At 38.0% G+C, this 24,657-nt stretch overlaps 2 protein-coding genes across 4 annotated transcripts in view; one reads left to right on the plus strand and one right to left on the minus strand.

Annotated features, from left to right (window-relative positions):
- TBCK (TBC1 domain containing kinase) overlaps window positions 1–13,538 on the minus strand; it is an 87,099-nt gene extending 73,561 nt beyond the window's left edge. Inside the window, exons 1-3 of one of the 2 annotated variants that reach the window (XM_030946904.1) lie at window positions 13,509–13,538; window positions 9,500–9,734; window positions 7,598–7,670 (exon numbers count right to left, since the gene is read on the minus strand). In XM_030946904.1, the coding sequence (XP_030802764.1) occupies window positions 7,598–7,670; window positions 9,500–9,692 (266 nt within the window). In that variant the 5' untranslated portion in view covers window positions 9,693–9,734; window positions 13,509–13,538. Of the gene's footprint in view, window positions 1–7,597; window positions 7,671–9,499; window positions 9,735–12,205; window positions 12,705–13,508 lie in introns of those variants that run through there. The other variant, XM_030946903.1, reaches the window with a different exon arrangement.
- A 146-nt stretch (window positions 13,539–13,684) lies between these two features.
- The window catches only part of AIMP1 (aminoacyl tRNA synthetase complex interacting multifunctional protein 1), a 33,040-nt gene continuing 22,067 nt past the window's right edge, over window positions 13,685–24,657 (plus strand). The window contains exon 1 of one of the 2 annotated variants that reach the window (XM_030946905.1): window positions 13,685–13,865. In XM_030946905.1, coding sequence (XP_030802765.1) covers window positions 13,864–13,865 — 2 coding nt within the window. In that variant the 5' untranslated portion in view covers window positions 13,685–13,863. Of the gene's footprint in view, window positions 13,866–23,327; window positions 24,363–24,657 lie in introns of those variants that run through there. The other variant, XM_030946907.1, reaches the window with a different exon arrangement.

Raw genomic sequence — 24,657 nt, forward strand, 5'->3', positions numbered from 1 at the left:
CATAGAGAATAGAGTTTTACTTAATGTCAGCCATACTGACTTTCTCCTCCAACTGCGAGAGGAGTGATGGGTCCCTAACCTCATCATACAAGGAGATAGATACCCTCATTCTTACTGTAGTACCCTAGGTGGATCAGAAAAACCTGATCAATGAAAAATTTTAAAAGAAAAGCTGAAAATGAAGAGTAATTATTGATGCAGTTAGCATTGTTGCAGCTGTGTGGCAGTATAAACTGAACTGACAGCTCTAGAAATCATGACTAGCTATCAATAAACAGTGTTCTCCTTGCAGTCAGGATTGGTTTTTTAAAATTAATTTCTGTTGGCATCTCTATGAGAGAATTAAGCATTACTAACAAGCCACTTATCTAATTAAAAGCCCTTCCCCCTCATTTAAAAAATGTTCAACAGAACTTTTAAAGCTATGATCAAATCTCATAACACTGTACAGACCTTCTGAAGCCAGGCTCTCTATGTAAATTATATGTTGCAACAGTGTTACTTTAATAAATAACTTGGCCATAACATATTTTAAAAAAATCTAAATATCTAAGGTCAAAAGCCTACCTAGGTATGTTTTAGTGTTTAGCTCAAAAAATCTGGATTCCTGGATTCCTGTATCAATGGTATAGACCTTGTTAAAAAGTGAAGCAGAACAGGAAGTTTCAAGAAGAACAGCCTGCAAATTCAAGTGATCAAAGAGACTTTACAACTAGGCCAATAAGCAGTGGTGTTGCTAGGAATTTCACAGCTAACAACTGATCTTGCAAAAGCTGCTAGGAAGTACATCACTTTGATCTATAAACCAGTACACATCATCACAAGAGGCAGGAAACACCTATCTGGAGAGGTAACCATAAACTTACGTGTAGACAAAGCAGATGCCTGTGACTATAAATTAGGAATTTATCAATCACCATACAATTAATACTAAATTTTCTTCCAAGTGACAAGAGAAATGTGATCACCAAAGGGGGAAATAGAGAGGGCTGCTGTTGCATGTAGGAGAAAACCACGCACCAAAATTTGTGAGACTAAAGGGCAAGAGAAGCAGAACCAACTGTAAATAATATGCAGGACATACTCCCAAGTACATAGGAAGGATGACTGGCAAAACCTAAAATAAGCACTACTGGAAGTACAGGAAATCACACTTTGCAGGGCTGGACAGTGCTGATTACATAAAAATATCAGGCATTAGATAACAGTAGAAGAAAGACCAGTTCATTCTTTGCTTGAAGAGCTCTCAAGCTTCACCACCTCAACTTTTAAGAACCAACAAGGGCCACAGCTGCCACTGTTGACTGCACAGCACCAGTCCCATGGTACTGGATACTCACAGCTAATTTACAGTAAGTATCAGTTCTGTGTACAGAGTGATAAGTAACAATATGCACGAGCCAACTTTTAGTAAGATGTATATTGCTAATGAATGAATGAATGAAACCTTTAAACTAGCCTGATCTGCCAGCCTTCTAAACACTCCCATCGCAACAGTGCCAATGCCCTGGTACCTATTAGTTACACACCCAAGAAGAGAATATCCATATGCACAGAAGAAACAAATCTCAAACCACAATGACGTTGGAGATGTTTGCAAGCATATCAAGGCATCTAAATAAACCAGCTGTCTGATCCCTAATCAGTGACAAATGTTCCCTCGAAGACATTGCTCAGTAGTCCAAAAGCAAGAACTTGCATTTAAGAAAATAGTCCCTTTCTAGAAGGATGCGCTATAAAGCAAGTCTAACAACTGCTCACTCTTCCTTTTTTTTTTTTTCTTTCTAGAAGCAGGATGGAGTGTCAAACACTGCATTTTCTTAAAATAACCATATACTAACCACATCTTGTTCTCACAGTCTACAGCAATTTTGATGCTAAATACAACTATCATAAATCAACATTTGGATTAATAATGTGCTTTAAATCCCCTAAGATTTGCACAGTACAACTTTGACATTTGGGTTTTCAGCCATTAGCTCATTAGTACTAATTTGCTCGATAATGCAGAACGGAATTTTAACATGATTCTTACACAATTCCTTGCAGAAATATCTTGCAGGATGAAGCTACCCTCCCGCTGAGGATGGTGTTTTTTCTGTTTCAAACTCAACATTCTCTTTCACTAGAAACTGTAGACTCAAAACTCTCCAGTACTTTTGTTCTTAATTAACTCAGCATAACTCATCCTCTGTTTAAGATCTTTAATACTGCTTTTAGCACGGAAATCTGTATGAAGTGTCTACAAAAACCAAAGAAAAAGCACAGCTGAACAAAAGGTTCAAATAATCATACCCTTTTTCCCCATGCACAGACTTTCTATTGTCATGGTCTAAGCCTGGCTGGAAATTAAGCACCATGCAGCCACTCACTCAACCTCTTTCTTTTCCCCTCACCTCAGTGGATTGGGAAGAAGAATCAAAGTAAAACTTGTAGGTTGAGATTAGTGGCATAATTGACAATAAAGCAGAAAACAATAATAATGGTAAATGATAATAACATTGGTAATGAAATGGGAAAAACCAGTGATGCACAGTGCAATTGCTCACCAGCCACTGAGCAATGCCAGGCCCCCTTCCCAGACCCAAGCTGGCCTCCCCTCCAGGTAACTCCCCCAGCTGGTGCTGCCCATGACGTGGTGTGGAACATCCCACTGCTCAGTTTGGGTCACCTCTCCCAGCTCTGCTCCCTCCCAGCTGCTTCTGTGTACCTCCTCACAGACAGAGCATGAGCCAAGGAAAAATGTCCTTAACTCAGGATAAACACGGCTTAGCAAAAACCCAAAACATCAGTGTTATCAACACCATTCTCATTCCAAATCCTAAACACGTATTGGAACAGCTACTGAAAGGAAATTAACTCTACCCTAGTTGAAATCAGGACAATTACATACAGCTATAATACACATTTTAATAGCAAGAGGCAGACACTACCAATCTCAAAGAGTAGGATTCTTCACTTTTTTCCCCCCCCCGAAGACAAGATAAGAAACAAGCATGCACTCACTGTTATGTTTCACATGTAAGGAGGAAACACTTATGTGTTCTGAAATGTCCTTGTGCTGCCATCAAACAGTGCAGCCAACTATGCAAGCAAAGAATTTGGTTCCATACCTAAAAAGATCACTCAAACAAGATATCTCAAGCAACAATGTTCACCTCTAATGCCTCATGCAAGCTGCACCCCTTTTCCATTCCAAACAATTGTTTCTTGTGAGAGTAAGGGCAATCACAGGAGACAACCTATGCTAAAAGGAATGCTACAGGAAGATTGGCAGTCAGGCTAAAAATTTCTTACAGAAATAAACCAGTGCTTATATATGAAGAAAAGCATAATTGGACAATATATGAACAATTCCAGACTAGCAGATAATCTTTCATCATACCTATGCAAGTAAAGCATTATCAAGAAAGTAAAGAAAAAGTCTATAGACACTAAATGTCCAAACTACAGAATTTTTCACATGCTTAGGGGAAAAACCCCCATTAAGCTTGTTTATTAATGCTACTTCATTTTACTATTTTTTTCATTTTACATTTTACTATTACATAATTTATCCTTGCCAAATTCAGCCTTATTGTGATATATGGATTTCTCATGTGAAATTCCAACACAGACTTGATTCAAAGCAGAATACACTCAGCCCATTAAAACTTTTTTCATATGCAGCTCTTCAAGTCAAATAATGTAAAACCTTCAGCCTTTTGATGACTTGCACCTGTTTTACAAACATTTTTGAAGAATGCCTGTCTACTCAGAAATGTTTTCCTCCCCATCTAATAACTTCTGTACCACAGTCTCACTTCAAGTTTGCCAAAGCACATTAACAGCAATGATGGCATGAAGAACTCTAGTCCAATCAGTGAACAGACAACTGTTTAATGTAGCCAAATAAAATGTACTCATCCGAATCCACCAGACCATGTTTTCTCCAAACTAGTAAACAGCTGCAGACACAGTCTGCTTCCCATCAAATGTTCCATGTATAACAAACTACACCTTGTATCTGATGGTTCACTAGTAATTTTTCAATACCATGACTTTCAAAACATATGACAACTATATTTTATTGAAGAAAGGAATGGACTTAGACTGTCCAAGCCACAAATGGAAGACCAATCCAGAAACTGTACTGTAGGTGCCAAAAGTCTGCTGAATGTCAGTATTTTCTGGCATTTTTATTGTTATGAATACAAGTGCAGACCAACTTCTTCAAAGAAAAAACACACTTGAACCATGACAGAAAAGGAAATGCTCACAACTCCTTTTATAACAGCACAGGAGCAGAGAAAATAACTCCTTTAACACTGTCTGGAAAAGGTATCTCAAAGGAGTAGTTGGAAATGTGTTTAAAAGATGGAGAACCTGTAAGATAATTGTACATCCTACATTCTGGTCTTTGGTAGCAATACTAACGACTAGCAACTTGGAAAAACTAAAATTTTGATTGCCACTTTAGTGAGACTGTTAAAGTATAAAACATCTACCCACCATGACTTTTTGTGACTTATTTTCAATGCATTCACAAGAAAAAAATCCTTGTATGCATAGGAAGACAGAGGAAACCAGCTAGACTGAGACACATTTTCAAATCTCTGAACAGCAATAAACCATTGTGAGCTTAAATCAGGTATTTACTATTTTTGTGAGACTGTACATAAATTCCTAGCCTTTAAAACATTTAACTGACTCCTGAACATACTTCAGAGAGCTGATTTTGCACTAGTGTGACTGTTATAAACTGAAATTAAGTGCATCCTTTCAGTGAGCACAACAACAAACAGGATACTAAACTGAGAATATGCAAACAGGAAACAATGACCTGGACTACAATCTCTCTCAGGGAAGACAGTGGGCAGCAGTCTGGTGAAAAATGGGATATTAATGCCTAAAATTCTTATCCTATACCAATGACTAAAATTCTAATCCTGCCCTTATCATACCCTCTTATCCATGGTTGCAGCCTGAATTTCCTGTGGCACACATCTCCAAAAGAGCTCCTCTGCTGTTACTGTGATGCCCAATGGAAGCACAGTAAGGAAATTTGGATTAATGCCACTTTTAGAAGCATTAACTGCAGTTACTATGTCCACTTGTCTATCCTCTGAAAAAAGACAACCAAAACACTAGAGAGCTGTAATAAATTCATTTTCAGTACCTGCTTCCCTGTGGTAAGAATTGTGAAAAGCTGATACTCATTTCCTCCCTTTGAGAGTTCCTGATTTTTACCTGATAAGAGTTCTTATGGCAGAAGGGAAAATTTGCCTGAGAAGAGTTCTTATAGCTTATTCCAGGATCCCAAATATGCAACATTCAAAGCAGAAAATAATCTGGCCATAAATTACCAAAGGCTTACTTGCATTAATCTTTGAAAATGAAGTTGAGCATGTCAAATTTGAGGACAATGACAAACAATCTCTGCAATTCCTGGGGACTTCTGACCCAGTATTGTTAGGTAATGAATGAATGAATTCTTGAATATGTCACAACTCCAATTTCTAGCAAATGTCTGATGATATGCTCAGTAAAATGACTTTCTCCACTGTGACAGAACACAGCAGCAAACACTCGAAGATCTAATTTCCAGTATTTGGCCCCTACATGCAGCTGATTTATTAGAAGAAAACCTGGGGAAAGTCTGAAGAAAACAGAAGAAAGAACATAGCTACATTTCTTTTTTAAAAGATATGTAAATTTTAAAATATAATTAATATATTGAGGAATGTATGCTTGATGCATGACTTCAGCAAAGATTAACTGCAAATAACTACCGAACAGCTGTATGGCCTGTTTTCCAAAATGTATAGAAAGATAGACTGTCCATAATGTAATGTCTTGAATTTCAGCACTAACATAATAGAAGATTTCCTGCTGACTTTACATCAGCTTGTAGCACAGGTGCAAAAGACTTAGGTTACTGGCAGGCATAAGGAAAATTAATCTAGAAACCAGAGGAGCAGTTTCTCACATTCCATAAACAGTTTAAAAAATTAATTGCAATAGCACACGCATCAGCTCCGGATGTGCAGCCAGCTATGCTATCACTGACCAATGTAATCAGAATTCATAAAAAAGCCAAATATTTCCTCCAAAGGTAATTGATATACACAGATCACATAACCAATAAGTGGGAATTGGTCCTCCCAATTTATTTCTGGAAGTTTCTAGATCTCCATAGGAATGAAAAATTCTGGTATCATAAAAAAAATAAAAGGAAAAGGAAAACATCAGTCATGCAAGAAATGTCATTTGAAGTGAAAATAATTTATCCTTTAGCTACTACTGCAAAAACTGTAATTCACAGTAGATGAAATATTAAAGTCTCTAAAACATATAGGCTATATTGCAGCCCTTATCCTCAAGTGTTACAACATCCAGAAGAAATCCCAACTGACTCATTAAAAGAAAGATCTGATAGTAGAACAATTTACTACAGCAAAACCTCTCTCAAGACAAGGGGAAAAAATTAAAGCCAGGCTTTGTGCAACTACTTTTAACAGAGCCACAGCCCAAAGAGCTGAGGTAACATCACAAACTAAGTAACTTAGTTCAGCACACCAAAACCAGAAGTTGCATACCTTACCAAACTACCTAAAAAGATCGAAAAAATCCTTCTGGAGGCCACAAAAGACATGCTAGTACAAAAGGGCAAAATGGATGTGCTTACAGAGCACATCTGCTGTCTGAGGAAGTCTTGTCATAGAATCTACCTAAGTATACTGCATCAAGCAACTCAAAGCAAATGAAAAGAGCTACAGGGAAGCTTTCTCCAAAATAGTCCAGAAGGAAGCAGGCAGTCTGGGCTGCTTCTCATCTGACACCAAGACACACATGCTCAAAGAAGAACAGTGTGAGAACTGAATTTAAAAGGAATGAAAGGAGCTTCTAATGCCTTAACTGTTCTGGAACTTTGCACAATAGGAATCTGATGCAAAACTTTGTGAAGAACTATAACATATATCACACACGAAAAACCCTTTAGACTTACTATCTCTTTATCTTAAGAAAAAAGGGAAGCTGTATTTCCCTAACATTCCTCAAGCTACAGCCCTCTGCAACATTCACTGTCATACAAGTCCAAGTTCACAAAATGCTAACACAAACACAGGGCATATTATCTGACATCTTGCTCACTTTCTAGATGATAAATTAATAGATTTCTACAAATAACACACACACAAAAATTCTATCTGTTCTAGTGAAAGCTGTATTTCATCAACACAAAAATTCTATCTGTTCTAGTGAAAGCTGTATTTCATCACCTAGCAGACTTAACCTTCACATTAATTCTTAGAAAGTTCCATATCCCGTCATAGGTCTCATTTTATTTTTAAAAGGAAACACCAAAACTACATTATTTTCTGAGTTACAAAGTATTTCTTTCAATTGTAAGCAAGTTCCCCATAACAAAATTTCACAGAAATGAGTACTCCCACTTTGGGTGCATATTTTTTAATCTGCTAAATAATGTCTTTAGGTTAAACTTTAACAGAGTAAAATTTAGCTAAACCAGTAAAGTTAAAAGGTGGTCCAGGATTTTGCCACAGATGATATGTGAAATAGTGATGAGTGGATTTGAGTTAGCTTGACACCTCACCTGACAGGCTTTCTTTCTCGTAGCAAATCTTCCAGACTCTTCTCACAGTGTTCAGCTGCCACAACCAGTCTCTCTAATTAAAAAAAAAAAAAAAGTATAAGAGGACTGGGATCCAAATTAAACTCTGAGAGTAGAGACTTCTTGTTGGACCTGTTTGGCAGATGTTGAAGTATTTGGCATACATTGTATACAAAATTACACATAAATAAATGTTACAAGACATACAGCTTATGGATAACACCACTATTTTTGTTTATGAGATACAGAAAATTATCTTTCCAGTTTCCTCATGCAAAGCACTGTCAATCCAACTATCCATGCATCCAGTAGTCTCCTAACAAAAATGTTGAGATTGCCACCTACAATGCTAGCATAGATTTTTTAAAAGTTTAATTTTACAAAAAAAAAAATCCATTTGAATGTTTTTGTTTTTTTTAATACTCCCCCTTTGAAAGCCTTTTGTGGGGGAATTTATACATCTAATTTATTTTTGCACTGTTTTCCTAGTCTGCTCTCACATTTCTCTGCAAGAGTGGAAACTGACATTTGCAAGCAGAACTCCACAAACATTTAATCATTAGGCATAGAACTGACACATGGAAAGTTCTGCCAGCATCAAAATGATAAAATTTGCTGCCAAACCTCCCATATTATATAAAAATTCTTATCTGCCACTCTAACCATTGTTAAAACAGAACACTCTCCTGACTTCATGGTTAGACATTTTATTTACTATCCTTCAAGTTACTTCAACTATAAGAATGAATTTTTTTCCTTCATTTTTATACACACACATAAACCTTCATGTCCTTTATTCTTTGTAATCAAAAAGGCCATGTTTTACTATTTTTTATTTATTAAATGTTATTTTAGTTAATACTTCCTAACCTTTCATCCCAAATAATATTGTAAGAAAATCCCAGGTTTTGTTTCAAGCAGTACTAATAAATACAAATGAAAATTATTAAATTTTTTAGACTTCCTGACTGCATAAGTGAAAAATTACATGTTTGAGGGCAAAGGAAAACACATAAAGAACTCCCTGACCCACAGAATACTTCAGTATCTGGAGTTGGCAATATCCTAATTTTGTAAAAACCTGAAACATTCCATCAAACTGCATTCTAAAAGGGGAAAAAATGACTTGCTCTACTTTATGAGAGTCTGTAGATAATCAAATACATATAATGCACTTTTGTATGAGAACAGTGTTGATTTAAAAGTTAAAGGTGGCAATGACTTAAATTGTCACAGGTGTTGCAGCCTTTTTGTGGAAATTAAGTGCTGTAGTCCTGCTGAGCTTGCAACAGAATATCTAGAGCAGAAAGAAACAACAGAAGTTTTATTTGAGCTAACAATAAGTGTGACAACAGGTACTGAAAAACGCTTTCAAACCTGCACTAGAATAAAAAACCCCTAGTGGGAGAAATCCTAAAGAAATCAAAAGGTAATAATACAGGAAGCTTGCAGCCAGGACATGAGTTGACACCAGCTGCAATCAGACGAAAATGTTCACAACGTCAGAACATGGGTGTAGGAGTTCACCATCAAAAATATATCTATTTCCGTATTCCACACAAAGACTTGGCAGAGCAATTCAGTTCAGGAATTTCAGTGAGGTATAAAAAGAAGGAAGTTCTTTACCTTTTATCTGTTAGTGTAACACAACAAGACAGGAGAGACAACTAACCACTCCTTTGAGTCTACAGAGAAGAAGCAAAAGAGCCAATACCACCAATCATAGTAAAGGAATTCAGGAATTTTGATACTGAAAACTGGTCACTTGCTGGTGCTATGAAGGCACTATTCTGCTCAATTACCCTAAAATAAACTGTCACCAAAAAAGCCCCAACCCCAAAACTGTAATCATACAAGAAACTTGCTTGTTAAACAGATACTTACCATGTTTACCTCTGGTAATGTCAACGTACTGGCAAAGTCTGGGATGGGTCATTGTTTTAAGGATTTGAAATCTGCCCAGAATTTTTATGGAGTTAGGTGTTAGAGGGAGGCCGTTACTTCCACAGACATCATGCGGCAGAGCTGAGGCAAAGAAGGTGGAGGCACCCATCACAGTGTCCTTTAAAGGAAACATCTTTTTCACACAATCTTAAGCCCTTCAGAGCAATTCGTGTTCCTTCAACAGAGAACACAGAGTAAAAAATTATCAGCAAAAGACACAGACTCAGGTTACTAGTTGTTTACAAAATAACGCAATTAAGAAGGTTTTATTTTCCCTCAGGAAGTCACACAGGAGAAACAGAAAACTTAAAAATATGGTCTCTCAAATTTTTTCTTTCTCTAAGGGAACAATCTGGTTCAAAGCACAAAATTCCCAATAAAAATACTAAATTTATTCCTGAATCCCAACTGACAGCAACTCACAAAGATTGCACAAAGATCCTTATATATTAAACACATTTACTAGGTCTATGCAAATGGATCTTAGGAAAGACACCTTCTGTTTTAACTAATACAGTCCAACTTAGGATTCTAAAGCAAACATAAAAGAATGATCTCACTTGTGAGTTTTTCTCCCTGAAGAAACACAGACATGAGATATGTACTTTTACATTCTGATAAATATCAAAATAAATAATATTGAATATGAATGTATGGTGTTAAGGAATCAAGCCTAAAAAAAGCAAGGAAACTCCAAAACAGCTTTGACGACTGGAATATTTATATTAGTATTTGTATTAAAAGTCTTATTTATAAAGATACAATACTTTGATATCTCATTAATATTTCATAATTTTTTGCAGATGATTTATTTTAGGATGTGAACAATGCACATTACAATCAGATTTTTCCACTGGAAAGAAATCAATTGGACAGAGTGCAAGCACAAAGATTTACTGGCATGCAGCAGGTTCCAATTGGAAACCCATAAGTGTGTATTTATAAGAAGAACCTCCATTCCTGTAAAAACATCTGCCAAATAAACTACTCAACATCACAAACAAAATATATATTAAACACTTAGAAAAAATAGCTTAGTTTACAGATTCAATTACAATCTTGCTTGGCACAATGATCCTCTAGCGCTTGCTCTAAAACAGAAGAAAAGCAAGTTATTATGATTAGAGTGGAGGGGAGGGGGGAGTAAGATTATGCCTGGCAGCAAGATGCATTATGTCTGAAGGAAGGTAAATATGTCGCTCACAATATATCTACTGAGGTAAAACCTTCTTATTTTTACTGTAGAAAAATACTCTTAGATAATACTTCTCTAATGCACTGTACCTGCATTCAGTTGACACTTAGAAAGGAATTTTAATTCAAAGAATTGTTAAATCCCATCAATTTTAACCATTTAAAGTGATTAAACTTTCCTTGCGCTGCAGATCACTTGGCTTACAAGGAGGAATTAGAACACCTGGAATTTGTTCAAGTAGGCAACTGCACAGCTCTCACTTGCCCCCTTTGGTTGGGAACCAGATGGGCAAAAAGCAAGACCTGAGCATGAGATAACAAACAACACTTCCTGTCGCCCACCTAAAGGAATCAATAAAGAATTTTAACAGGTATGGAATAAATTCTCTTCCTACAGAGTTAATTACAGGGAATCCATGAAAGCAATGAAAAAGGCTTTCTCTGATATCAGCAGCCAGTTCTGGCAATTTCTACCCTCACAGTCAAACTCTGATCTTTCCTTAATTCTCAACTTACACAAATTCCAGTAGTAATGAGTAACCCCAAACTTAAGCCTTCCACCACCTTTAGAATGGGACACATATTACAGTTTAAATGAAAGGGTTTTTTTTAACAAATTTTTTTCAGTCTCAGCACTTCTCTAGTAACTTACTGGCATTTCTAAAATTCAAAAAGAATGGTTATAGATATTTTAAAAGTTCATCTGAAAAAAGCTTTTCTCTGACTATTTTTAAATTGAGGGGGTTTGTTTGGTTGGTTTTGGTTTCTTTTTTCACTTCACATTAAAGTCTGGCAGAACTAAAAACACAGGAGAGTGCATATTGTCCCTACTGCAATGCACACAATTCTACACCTCCAACTCACTTTTACTGTATAGAAAAGACACATACTGCATTAATTTTATGATTTGAAGGAATTAATTATATCCTGCAGAACCTCTTTGAAATAAAAACAGGAAGAGAAGAAGAAAGGTTTGCTATTTTAAACTGACACCAGAACCAGTTAATGCAAATTCAATTTTGGGGTTGATTCTGGAAATTCAATTCTGATAATCCAAAACAGCAAGGATGGAAGAGGAAGTGAAGACTTGTTTTATTAGTGTCATCTAAAATTACTGAGTCACTGTTTCCAAAGCACCATTTATTTCATGTATGAGAGACAGTCTGTCACATCTGTGAAACGTGCCTGGAACAAAGATGAGAAGTCCAGGAGTGGATTTGTTGCATCCCACCTCTGAACAACATTCCCCAGCTCCCTACCTTCATCCAAATCCCCTTTAGAAACCTTTATAGTACACAAAAGCACTCACCAACCTTCTCAGCAAAATCAGGAAAAAAAAAGACCTTTAGAAATTCCTGTTCAATATTCTGATTAGCACTATTCTAAAAATTTTGCAGTAGGTATCTTTTTGATGTTCAAAAATGAGAAATAAAATACAAATCAGAACTTCACCTATTGAGCAATTTATTTTCTCCTCCAAATATCTATTGCTCTCAGAGAATAAGTGTTTTTTCTTCAGAAGTCAGCCTTTTCTAGAACCATCATTTCCAACTTCTTCACTGCATTTCCACTTCTTCAGTGCTGAGGCTCCCTTGATTTAAGGGACACTAAGAACTTTGCCCTTAGGGAAAAAAAGGTCAAAACATAATAAATCTGATTCTCAGAAGCAAATACTGCACATACAAGGAGACCAACCTGAATGAGTCCATCCAGTGAAACACACCTATAAATTCCTAGAGCATTCACATGCAGAAATCATGGCAAGTAGACCCACTAGGAACTTGAAATGCCTGCTGACTTAAATGCCTCCTGAGTGTTCAGGTGTAAATATTCCTTACCTTATGAAGGCAGCTTTTCTAAATTAAAAGATAATTATATTTTTCTAAAAGCAAAAAATTATGTATTTTTTAAAGCAATTGAGAGCAATTTCAGGAGAGCAGGTACCCTAAACATCCTCTATTTAACACTTTTCCATGAAATCATGATATGCTAAACAAAGTCGACCATTTCATAGGAAGAAATTCTTCCACAGAATAACTTTGCTCTTAAGTCTTAAAATATTCCTGCTACCACTACAGGATATTATTAATTTGATATTATTATTGCTAATATTATTATATGATTAATATAAGAAATAGCATTAATTTGAAATTTTATTATCAAATCAATAAATATTATTAATTTTATAAAATAACTGAAATAGAATATATAACTCTAGCTACTGTTGCTACTTCACAAAAAACCCTGAAACTGAGTGATTTCACAAAGTTTATTAAAATGCAGAATAGGTATTGAAGAAAAGTTGAATTCTGCTACATCAGTATCATAATGAAGACCTAAAATCGGGTTTGTCATCGCTTGATTTATCCGACACACACGTCTGTTCAGGAACTAAACCTCGCACCACAGAAATCGCTTTTACCCGGTTCTCTAAAGGGCTCATAGAAATGTTGGGGACCCTGATCCCCCCTGCGCTGCTACACCTGGGCAGAGACCCCTGGGGAAGGGAGGGGACGGGGAGGGGATGGGGGAAGGGGGTGGGAATGGGAAAGGGGAAGGAGAAAGCGGATGGGGAAGGGGAGAGGGATGGGAACAGGGATTGGGAAGAGGAGAGGGATAGGGGAAGAGGATGAAGACGAGGATGGAGGGACGGGACAGGGACAGGCGAAGGACCGGGAGAGAGGGAAGGCAAAGGAGCAGCAGAGAGGGAAGGCAAAGGAGCAGCAGAGAGGGAAGGCAGAGGCTCCGGTGGTACCTGCGCCAGCGCCGCCGCCCCCGGCCCGCCCCCAGTGATGTCACTGCTCCCCGCCAGCCGCTCGCCGTAGGGCCAGAGGGGCGAACCGCACAGTGCCTGAGTTTCCTTCTTTCCCAACAAAAAAACCCAACATAAACAAAACAAAATAAAAGAGAGAAAGTTTAACACTCTTCCCCCCGTGTGTATGCGTGCTCTGCCAGTGCTCTGGAACGACGCGTTGGGCGCCTAAGCCCTGCGCGTGCTGGGGGAGCGGGGCGCTCCCGGGCGCCTGCTTGCAAACGTCAGGCGCTCGCTGGGGCAGCTCCGGGAGCGGGTCCTTCTTGCCCGGGCGGCGGCGGCGGCGGCTCCTCGGTTCATGTGAGTGTCCCAGCGGCGCCGCGGCTCGGCCGGGCGGGCTCGGCCCTCGCCGCGCCCTCGGTGCCCCGCTCCGCGCTCCGGTGGCCGCGGAGGAAACGGCGCTATCGGTGCCCCGGGGCTGCCCCGCGGGCCGGGCCTGGCCGGGCCGAGCTCCCTGCGGTCGGTGGATGGGAGGGAGCCAGGCGGGGGCCCAAATTTGCTGCTGCCAATTTGCTGCGAGCCGCCGGCGCAGCGCGGTTGGGTGCCCCGTGACGGTGGTCGCAGGGAGGCCGCCCTCGTGGGGGAGAATCGGGATCGGAGCGGGAGCCGCAGGAAGCGGCGTCACGGTCGTGGTTCTGTTCATGCCAGGGGTTTTATCCCGAGCGCTCTGGCTGTAAGGCGGCGTGGGAAATTCACATCCCGCGCCTTGCGTGGGGGACGCGGCCGCGCGTGAAGCGGCTCGTGTCCAAACGGTTCATCTCCGGGCGGCTGGGGTCCTTAAGTCGGTGCTGTCACTGGAATGAGCGCGTGGAAGCCGAGTAGGCTGGTGGGCTGTGCAAAGAGATGCTGTGTTAGCCTGGAAAGTGCATGCATAGGAATGTCCACTGGCGTTTGCTTATTACTAAAGGAAACGTAGGTGCTGCCTGACTTTTGGTTAATTATATAAGTGCTGTTATACTCTGGCATAGCCTTGAGTGAGGAACAGAGTATAACGCAGTGTTTGGTCCATCCTGAGCAGAGGTACAAGGTTTAACATTCAGCACGTGTTCTTCGCAGGGATGTGTGCCTTGGACTGACAGGGATGAGTTTATGGTTATGTCGCCAGTGCACAGCTCCCCAACATGGCACCACTGCTGAAGCACTGTATATATTGGGTATCTGTCAGCATTAAATCAATATATATCGGTACTGTATGTATCAGATAGTGCTGTGCCTGAGGCTCATCAATAAGTGGTTTTGAGCTGGGTTTAGCAGCTGGCAAAATAAAGGCAATACTACTGCAAACTGAGTAATACTTGCATTTCTTACTCTTTCTGTTTCTTTAACTCAGAGATTTTTGTTTTCTTTTAAGTGAAGTCATTGCTTTTCACAAATAGTTCTGGGATTCAGAACTAATCTGAGTTCTGAGTAACTCAAATTAATAACTGAATAACTCAGTAATCTAAGTAGATTACTTAGATGAAATCTGCAGTAAAGTGAGGCAGTAGGGATTAAATACAGCCTTCCAGTTTGGTATGTCCTTACCATTCACTTGTTGTATTATACTCCAGTTGTGTTTAAATTTTATTACACCCTGTTGGAAAGGAAGCCCAGATTCTATTAAACTAGGCAAAACCAAAGTCTGAAACCTGAGGGTGTTGCTAAAAGGTATAAGGCCTTAGAAATGACTAACAGAAAGAACTGTGACAAATGATTGGTAAAGTGGGGCTTTTAGTCTTGGTTTTTTTTTTTTTTTACTTTATTTTTGTGGGGAGGGGCAGTGTTGTATGTTTTTAGGTAGCCTCAAGGCTCAAGGGTCATTGCTTATCAGTACAGCTTCATCATAATATGTTCTCTCCACTCTGTCACTCCTTTAAAATACATTCCTGTTGCAATAATTTTGACTTATGAGAAGATTATGCAATATATTTGTGAGTTACTTTGATATTTTAGCAGCACTCTCAGGTCCAAGATGTTGGAGGCAGAAATTATTCTTAAAACTAGTTTCGGCAAGTTTGTGCTCTAGAATGTCTCCTTCCTGCTATTTTCCATACATTGCTCTAGGTATCTTTGTTTATTTTACACCTTTGAATGTAAAGAGGGAAGGAAACAACACTTCATTCTCTAGACTGAAAGCAGTGTGAAGAAAACAATATCCAATGGAAAAGGATATTAGCTAAAAAAATTTGTGCAAATCTTAAAATAGTCCATCAGATTGGAATAATAGGACTCAAATTGCCTAGAGCCTTGAAGACTTGATGCTTCTGATAATGAAGCATATTTGAGTGGGAAAACAATCTGAAAAATAAGTTTAATGCAGAAAGGTATGATGATATAGCCTTCATATTGTTGTAACTCTAATTCAGTGTGAATTTTCTAGTGGCAAGTTAACCTAGAGTCTTTTTATTGAAGGAGGGCTAAACAGTCTATGGATTTTTCTTAATCCTCTCAGTTTGTCAGCTTCCCTGCCCTTTCCCCATTAAAGTAGAATAAATAATTTTATGGATATTGTGTTACTCTGACAAAGCTTGATATCAGACTGAAGGGTGGATCGTGAATTGACAAGAAAAAACACATACTGAGATGCAAAACAGGAGATAAATGTTATTCCAGACCTGTCTAGACCAAGAATGAAAAGAAGATTGAGTTCTTGTGTGTCTACAAATCCCACGTACCTTACAAGTTCCAATGAACATACTTGGGAAATACCTATATAATAAAAATGATGTAAAATAGTTGTCATTAGAAGGATTGGTCAGGTGTGCAGAAAGACAAATCTGGTATTGACCATAATATTTTTGAACTTGCCTGATTATGATCTGATTGCTTTATGTCAAAGCTATTCATTCATGTTTGTCTCTTCTAAGGGAGTGTTACCTAAAACCTAAAGAAGGTCAAATGCTAGCCAACACAGACAAAAGTGAGGAGTCAGCACAGAGGGCAGCTGGTAGGAACATCAGATGTGAGCAGAGCAAACAGCACCACTTCCTTCTTGCAGTGGTGTGAGCTGTATGATGTCAGTGCAGCAGAGACCCCCAGAAACCCGTGTGTTCTCCTGAGCAGTTACCTGTTCTTACCTTCACCAAGAAACATTTCCGCTGTTACATATCCAGTCATGCTGGGGGTGAGGGGAAGTCAATGTTTATTTTTCATTTCCATGGTTACATTAGTATTAAACAGCAGGGGGAGGAAAAAGGTCTCCCCAATGGCTTTTTTTCCTCCAGTGCAATGGAAGCCATCCTTATAATTTAATATGGTTTTGAAAAGATTTGGATACTTCTCAAAGCAGTCTTCTGATGTCTTTTTTCTATTAATATTTTGTAATATTGAATTTTATATTTCTCTGTGCCTGGGGAAAAGTGCTTTTTTAAAAAAAGCTCCTTTAAGGAAAATCTTGAAGTGACTGCAGATCAGTAATTAATTGATGAAGCTGAACAATTTTTTCTCTTGGAGGACAAAAGAAAAATGCAGTGTTGTCTGCATTATAATGTTAGAGGTCAATTTATTCAGAGTGAGTGTAAATTTAATACATTGGTATTTTACTTCACAGGTGGTTTCTTTATCCTGCTTTCACACTTAACAGATCTTTCAATTCTATTATGTTGTCCCAAATAAACACAGTTGAATATGTGGAAATATCACAGAAGGACAGGTTTTTATTGCATGTTTTTTTAAGTTAAATAAAACACAGGCATGTAAAAGACAGACATGTGATTGGGTTTGTAATACTGGGTGTAACAAAAGGACCTCAGCAGAAGAGGAGCAAAAGACCTTCTCATCTACTGTAACTTAATCACTTCTGACAGATGTTTGCCTAGCCTGTTTTTAAAACCTTCCAGTGATGGATATTCCACAGCCTCCAAAGGCAGCCTGTTCAGTCTATTACTCTTACTTGAAAGTTTTCCAAAACTTAAATCTTGCTTTCTTTTTCATGTCTGCATCAGACCTGGTGAACAGTTTAGTCCCATTCTCGTACCAACTTGCTTTGTCTTTGAAGAACAAGACTAGGTCTCCCATTTATCTTCTCTTCTGTAGACTAAACAACTGCACTTCTTTCAAGCTTTTTGATCTTCTTTGAAGTGTCTTGAAAAAGTTGAGAGACAGGAAAGGGGAATCTGAACAAAGGCAAATCTCTGTGCCAGTTGTAGGGGGTCTTGAGTATGTATGAGTTCAATGTGAGTATTGCTTGGGCAGCCTCTTGAGCAGCTGAGGCAGTTTACCTATAAAAAATTGTGGCTAGTCAGGCCTTTCCTGACTTGCTTCTCCCTTATTCCATCCTATGTCACTCAGACTTGCTTTCTAGAGAAATTAGAAGTTTGAACTTTTCTTTTTCTTTAAACTGGAGCAGACAGGTGTGGCAGGGTAGTAGACTCCCAGGTGAGGAGTTGTTCTCTGTAGTTTTTGTGATGTAGTGTTGTGTTAATTGATTGAGTTGTTGGTTGCCTTTATGCCTTTTGGCCATAGAGTTTTCTAATGGTGAAGTCCATTACAAGCTTGAAACATGTTGCAAGAATGTATTTTCCTCCTGAAAATACAGCCCCTGTGGTTACAGTCAGTTGAAAAGATTTGATAGATGAAACAAGAGAAAGTGATTTTTTGAGCATAATAAAAATGTGCTAGTTTGCTTGGGTAGCATGATGGCTCCAAATGTTTTGAGATTGTCACCATCTCCATTTGAGTATTCCTAAACTTTCCAAACATCCGTATTTACATTTAAATAGGAAAAGTTTATTGCCTGAGCATGCTCTGTGCTTCTAGCAAATGCTTTTAAGTTCAGTACTGTTAGAAATTTCTGGGCAGTTGTAACTGGTTTTAGGCATGGCAGTTGCTGTCAGTCTTGATTACAAAGTTCAGTGTGCCAGATTGCTGTTCTTTCTAGGCAACAATTGCTTATGATGCAAATCTCTGGGCAGCCTCAACCAGCGCCTCACCACTCTCAGTTCCTAGGTTCTTATGTCACTTAATATAAATTAACAGCCTAGAAACTGTTCTTTGACTTCCAGAACTGCAGAGAGGGAAGATTAAACTAGCATTCCTATTAGAAAGCAACATGTACTGTATTTAATCCATCATCTGCTAAACACAATTCATGTAGAACTCATTCTTTCCTCAGAATTCTTAAACACTGACAGAGATTCTATTCAGGATTAGGAGAAAATTGAATTCCTTGCAGCTGGTAATGCATTAAATATCATCAAAAATTGCCTCAAGTTAGCACATGTATTCTTGAGGTCATTTACTTCAATCTTTTGGCATAAAACCATCTATTATGGAAGACGTCTATTTCCATTTCCTTCTCATCAGGAGCTTTTCCAACATAGCTGAGTATGAATTAATAGTGTAAAGCTTAGTTTGTGACTTCAGGACCCTCTCTCAGAAACTATCCATTGCTATTGGATCTGATTTCTATCCCAGAGTGTTTCTCAGTTACAGTTTAATATACAGCTTTGTAGTGGCATTTTGTTTCAGACTGTCAAGATAAGTGGACAGATCATTTCAGCAGCTCATTTGTCCGGGGTAGCTGGGGACTGCTGTTCCCCCAGGAGTGCAGGAGCTGGTGCATGGCATGCAAGAGGCATTGCATTTGTCTTGCTGGCAACTGCTCTGGAGGCAAGGCCCTGAGTTTACCTCTGTGAGCACATCTGCTAGTCCTACTGTAAGGTTTGAAACCTTCTGTGTCAAGGGCTCTCATAATTGGTAACAGTCACACACTGAGGAAGTCACTGTTGCCAGCTAGGATATGACACTGAATCGTACCCCAGGGAAATTAATCCTTTTTTAGGGTTCAGTTACCCCTGCTGCATCACAGTGGGTAAGTAATTTCACATCCAAATGACCTTCTATAAAATAATGCTCGTGATAAGACCTAGGCACACACAGATCTTCTCGTTTCCTTTGCAATTTACTGAAAACTTACTTGGAAATTAGCACTTTTGAAGACGTTAAACCAACATATGTCAGTTGAAAATAATTGCTTAAAAATTATTGGATTTTTAATAGAAGAATTTGGAACACAGCAAAATTAGAATTTAGCTAACTTAAAACTTCTTTTGTTTCTATAGTTTGAATCCATAAATGAAAAATGGCTATTCCCCAAAAGCTGCTTGGAGGATTCTTCTGTCAGAGACTATCAGTCTTAATAGCTGACATCAGCCCTCTAAACATCCAAGATGAGTGTGCAGGGAGTTTGTTTGCTTTTGTGAATTTTTATTTCCCGTTGCACAGATCAGCATTAAAAGAGGGGAAATAATTTTCATCCTGGAAGTTTTAAAAGCTGTGAACCCCAAGTGCTTCTCAGTGTATACAACTACAAAGACGTGGTAGATACTGCTGGAACGTGGTTTTGAAGTGACATGAAACTGCTTCTGGCTGCTGAGGATTAGTTGTCAGCCCACTTTAGATACAAAAGTTCATTTAGACTTTTCATTCTACAGCTGAATAAATTATTTTCTCTGTGCAGGGTTAGTTAGTATCTTCATAGGTTTTCATTAAAATATCATCCTATTATATGTGTAAATTCAGCATTGGAAAGATTTGTGTTGTGTGGGGTTTTTTGGTTTTTTAGGGGTTTTTTTGTGTAAATAAGGTGCTGCAGCTGCACGCTCCAAGTTCATTGAGGACTGTTGTTACCCTGAAAATTTTGTTTGACAGCTTTGTTGTTCCCTATTAGAAGATGTTTGCCATTATTCTTGCATTGGTTACACACAGATGTGCACACAAACATGCGCGCTTTCAGTTTTTTCTTCAGGTGTTATTTGGCCCACATAAAGAATGCCTCAAGGTTCTGCCTCAGCAGCTGCTAATGTGTCTGAAGTTAGAGGACACTGATTCTTTCAAACTAAATCTGCATGGGGTCTGCTCAGTGCTTTTGTGAGTAAATAATGGTTATTTTTAACCGGAGTACTTGTTTTAATTGAATGGTTAAATCCTGTTTTCCTTTAGCTGTGCTAAAAGATACTCCTTTTACATGTAGAAAAGCTGATATTAGTGTAAAAGTAGTAAATTTCAAGGTTCTTTTTAAACACACTTGTACTATGTAAGATAACTAGCAGACAGGTTTCAGATATTAAGAGCATTAGGAACTGAAATGTTCCTGTGAACTACCTAACCAATACCACTATTTTTCAGACTATTGCAGACATAAAATACATTGTTTAATGACATTGTTATTCTCAAACTTCAAGTTTCTAAGGAAAAGATATTTTTGAAGTATCTTCTTAGCAGCTAGGGTTTTTGACAAAGATTTTTATCCTTATTGCTATAACAGATCCAAAAGATGAATACCAGATTTTGAGGGGTATTTTAAAAATACATCTTTGTTCTCAACTGAGACTTCTCTTAGGGAGAGAGTGTAAACATATCTTTCTTTCTTTTCCTTTCTGTAACTGCTTTACTTGCTCCAAATTAAGGAAGTAGTGTTAATGTGTGCTTTTTTTAGGATAAAGTTACAGAAATCAGTTAAATGCCTAAGAAGCTGTTCTACTTGGCATCAACAGGTAGATTTCAGTGCAGTTCTGATTCTTCTCTCTGATTTATGAGTAGTTTACTCTGTAGTTACAACAGTAATCTAAAGCTTTCACTTTACTTTCCCAGTAAAACCCTAGAGGGTGAACCACAGTACAGATTCTTCGAGTTCCTGTGACATATGCTGACCTTGCAGACTTGTCCAGATGCAGCTGAGTCCTCTTAAATTTCTGAATTTATAGGCATATGTGTGTGTTGGTAATTGTAAAGTTCATCACCTGTCAGGGAAGTTTTATGAGGATATTTTGAGACACAAATAGCAAATGCTTTTTAATATATATATATTTATTTGTATATGCACACATATCTATATATAACCACAAAAACCCCCAACAAAATGAAAGAAAAACGAAATGAACAAAAAACCTTGTCAGTTTTTGATGTAAGGTTTCTGTTCCAAAGACCTGGATGTATTTTGTGTTTGGCAATCGGTGATTACAGTCAAAGAAATGAGGCAGCGTGCTGGGGCGTTGCATCTTTTCCATCATGGGATTTATTGTGGGAATTTCTTGTGCACATGATGATCATTTACTGAAAGATTTTGATATTATTATTAAAATATTAATGCAATGGGATTCGAAAGATAAACATTGTTGAAAAATGCATAAGGCTGTCCAACTGTTTTGGCATACGAGCTGCTACTTAAACTGCAGCCTGCACTACAAAGCACAGCCAGATGAATCTCTAGGGCACTTGCAGGGACCTGGCAGATGCAGTGGGTGTGGAACCCGCTGAGACTTCAGTCGAGTGGTTCAAAGAAATTGCTTTCCTTGAGCTGTGTTGTGAGCCATCCTTGGCTGCTCAATTACCAGGCAGACTGCTCAGGTTAATAAATTAAGGTGTAAATTTTGTTACAGACCACATCCAAATGCATAACTGCTGTCTTAACCTGGGCAGAACTCCTTAAGGGTGATCATGTCTCTGCTTTCTTTAGTCCTTGGAGTCTTCTCCTCAGAGGTGGGGGAGAACACAAAGTTGATTCAGAATTGGGCTGAGGCAAGCATTAGTAGGAATTTCTCCCTGGACTGACATTTAGCACAAGTTTACATCAGGAATGTGAATAAAGCTGAAAGTACTCTTAACCTTTTGAGTGTTGCAGCTGTAGTGTGTTAAGGTATGATGCAGTTAATTAATACAATGTGGCATCTACTAAAGTCTTGAAATAGAAATGGAATGAAAATTATTTTTACTCCTCAGTATTGAGTTTCTAATGAGCTCTACCATATCAATCCCAGACATCAATTTTAATGCAAATTAGGCCAGTCAATTTCATTCATTATATGTTGTAATATATGCCTTTCTTCCTCATTCATTGCTTCTCATACATCTGATTTTTGGCTGTCTCATTAATGCTATGACTTGCTTGTAACTTCAGTGCATCATTCCCTTTCAAGGCAGACTTGTCTTCACATGTAAAAATAGTCATTACTAAGTAACTTCTGTTGTCTCAAAATTGGTACCAGTGGATGGGCCTTTTGCTGTGTGATGTTCCATCATATGTTTAAAAAATCTCTTTCATGCTGCAGTGTTTTTCAATATGAAAAAGTTCAGTTTTCTGTGTTTTTACTATTTACAGCCCTTTAAAATTGGGAGGGGTAGGCTCTTAGGACTACTAAAAGGACCTGTCTGCAGCTGGAATTGAGCCTGATTTATCTGGCAGCCAGAAGGGTTGGACTGTAGTCTCCAGAGCTAGCAAATCATTCCACAGAGCTGACATTCCTACTTGGATGGACTGTATTAGACATTTTGGGGTTTGAAAATCTACAAAGCAGTTATTCTGACTTTCTCAGTGCCAAAGATGTGAGTTGAAATAACATACAGCAAAAATGTGCAGTTTTGCCTACTAATTTGGTGCTTGGCTAATTCCTTTCAATACTGACCACACAGAAGCCTATAGACAGGGAATGCATAATAAATTGTAGTTAAGAGCTAAATGAAAAAAACCCAACAAACCAGGCTGTTTGACTGTTTAAAGCCCCAGTTGCAGCAATCACAGTCTGGGGAGAAAGGATGACAAGATCTGATGTCTTTCTGCAATTTTGAATCTTTAAAGCTGTGCTGATGTATTTTGTAACAACGTCATAACATTTTAGGCTGTAACTTCATTTTGTTCATATTCGAAAGACCATTATTTTTTTAGAAAAATAGAATTTTTCTAATAAAATTTAGAAAAAAATATTTTTTTAGAAAAATACCACGGTAGTAGTTAGAAATTCATTTCATCTTTTGTAGTATCCATATCTCTAGTACCTGGCAGGGAATTGCTGGTCTAGTACTGCAAGTCAAAAATCAGGTTCCATGATGATTCATTTGATAATTTCTAGGTTTCAACTTTTTATACTGCAATCTACCAATACTGCTCAAATGTTGGAAAAAAACCCCAAAACCAGACCAATTGTGGAGTTGTGGTTTGGGTTTGGGGTTAGGAGTTTTGTTTCGTTGATTTATTTCTTGACTTAAAAATTTTTTTTGTGGGTTGTTTTTGTTTCTTTTGGGAGTGATTTTTGTTTGTATGTTTTCTGGGGGTCGTTTTTTTTGTTTGGCTGGTTTTTGTTGGTTTTTTTTTTTTTTTTAATTTTGCTGTTGCTTTTCAAGTGTTTGCCATTGTTCTGCCAAAAAATGTTTTGATAGGTCTCCTTTGCCATATGTGGAGAAGGACCTGGGTGAGCATCTACATTTTGAATACTTACGCACATTTGCTTAAGGCCTTGGATTGTACTTTTAGATGTGTGAACTTTGTGCTATTCAGGAAACATACATTCTCCCCTTACAGTGCTAACAATAAACTTAATTCTGAAAGAGAGTTGAGCTGGTAATTAAATCTTCATTGATATGTGCATGCCTCAAGTGTGCTTGAAATGGTATTTAAGTGTAAGTGCAGTATGTCTTTTTTTTTGCTCCATTATAACAAGGAAATGATGAGTTTGATAGTAATGCAATGCAGAAGTACCTTATACTTAAAATTCTTCTGTTTTCTTTCTCAGCATTATATTGGTTGTTCTTGATAACTTTGCCTATTTGTATATGGATTTAAAAGGCACATTTTTTTGAAACTCTGTATAGCTCTCTATTTGACTTTCTTATTGAGGATTTTTTTTTTGTAATTGAGGAATTTTTTTTATTGAGGAATTATATTTTTCCACATGAAACTGTGGAAAACCTACATTTCCAATATGTAAATATGATTGTTTTCTGTCTGTTAAGGGTGGAATCACATGATCTTTTGGAACTTCATTTCCTGAGAAGGGATACATGGGTATAAAAGCCATGACTGTGTTTTACAACATATAACAGGTATAAAGCCAGTGAAATGCCAATTTTTTTGTGGTAGTGATGAAACTTACTAAATGTACCTGATTTCCAAAATGTCCTAGCAACAGAACTGTTTAACTGAAAATTTGTAACAAAGTGTTTCAGGCTATTGCTTCCCTAAGACAAGTGGGGAATTGCTGCTGATTTTCTTTGCATTACTTAGAGTGAAGTGTGAGGGTGATCAAGTCAAAACTAAGATTTGATCTCAGAACTAATTAGTTATAGCTCTCCTGTGTTTTGGCTTGGATTTTTTTATATAGCTTAAATTTTCGGAGGT

This window comes from Camarhynchus parvulus, chromosome 4, assembly GCF_901933205.1.
Source record: "Camarhynchus parvulus chromosome 4, STF_HiC, whole genome shotgun sequence".
NCBI classification, from domain to species: Eukaryota; Metazoa; Chordata; class Aves; order Passeriformes; family Thraupidae; genus Camarhynchus; species Camarhynchus parvulus.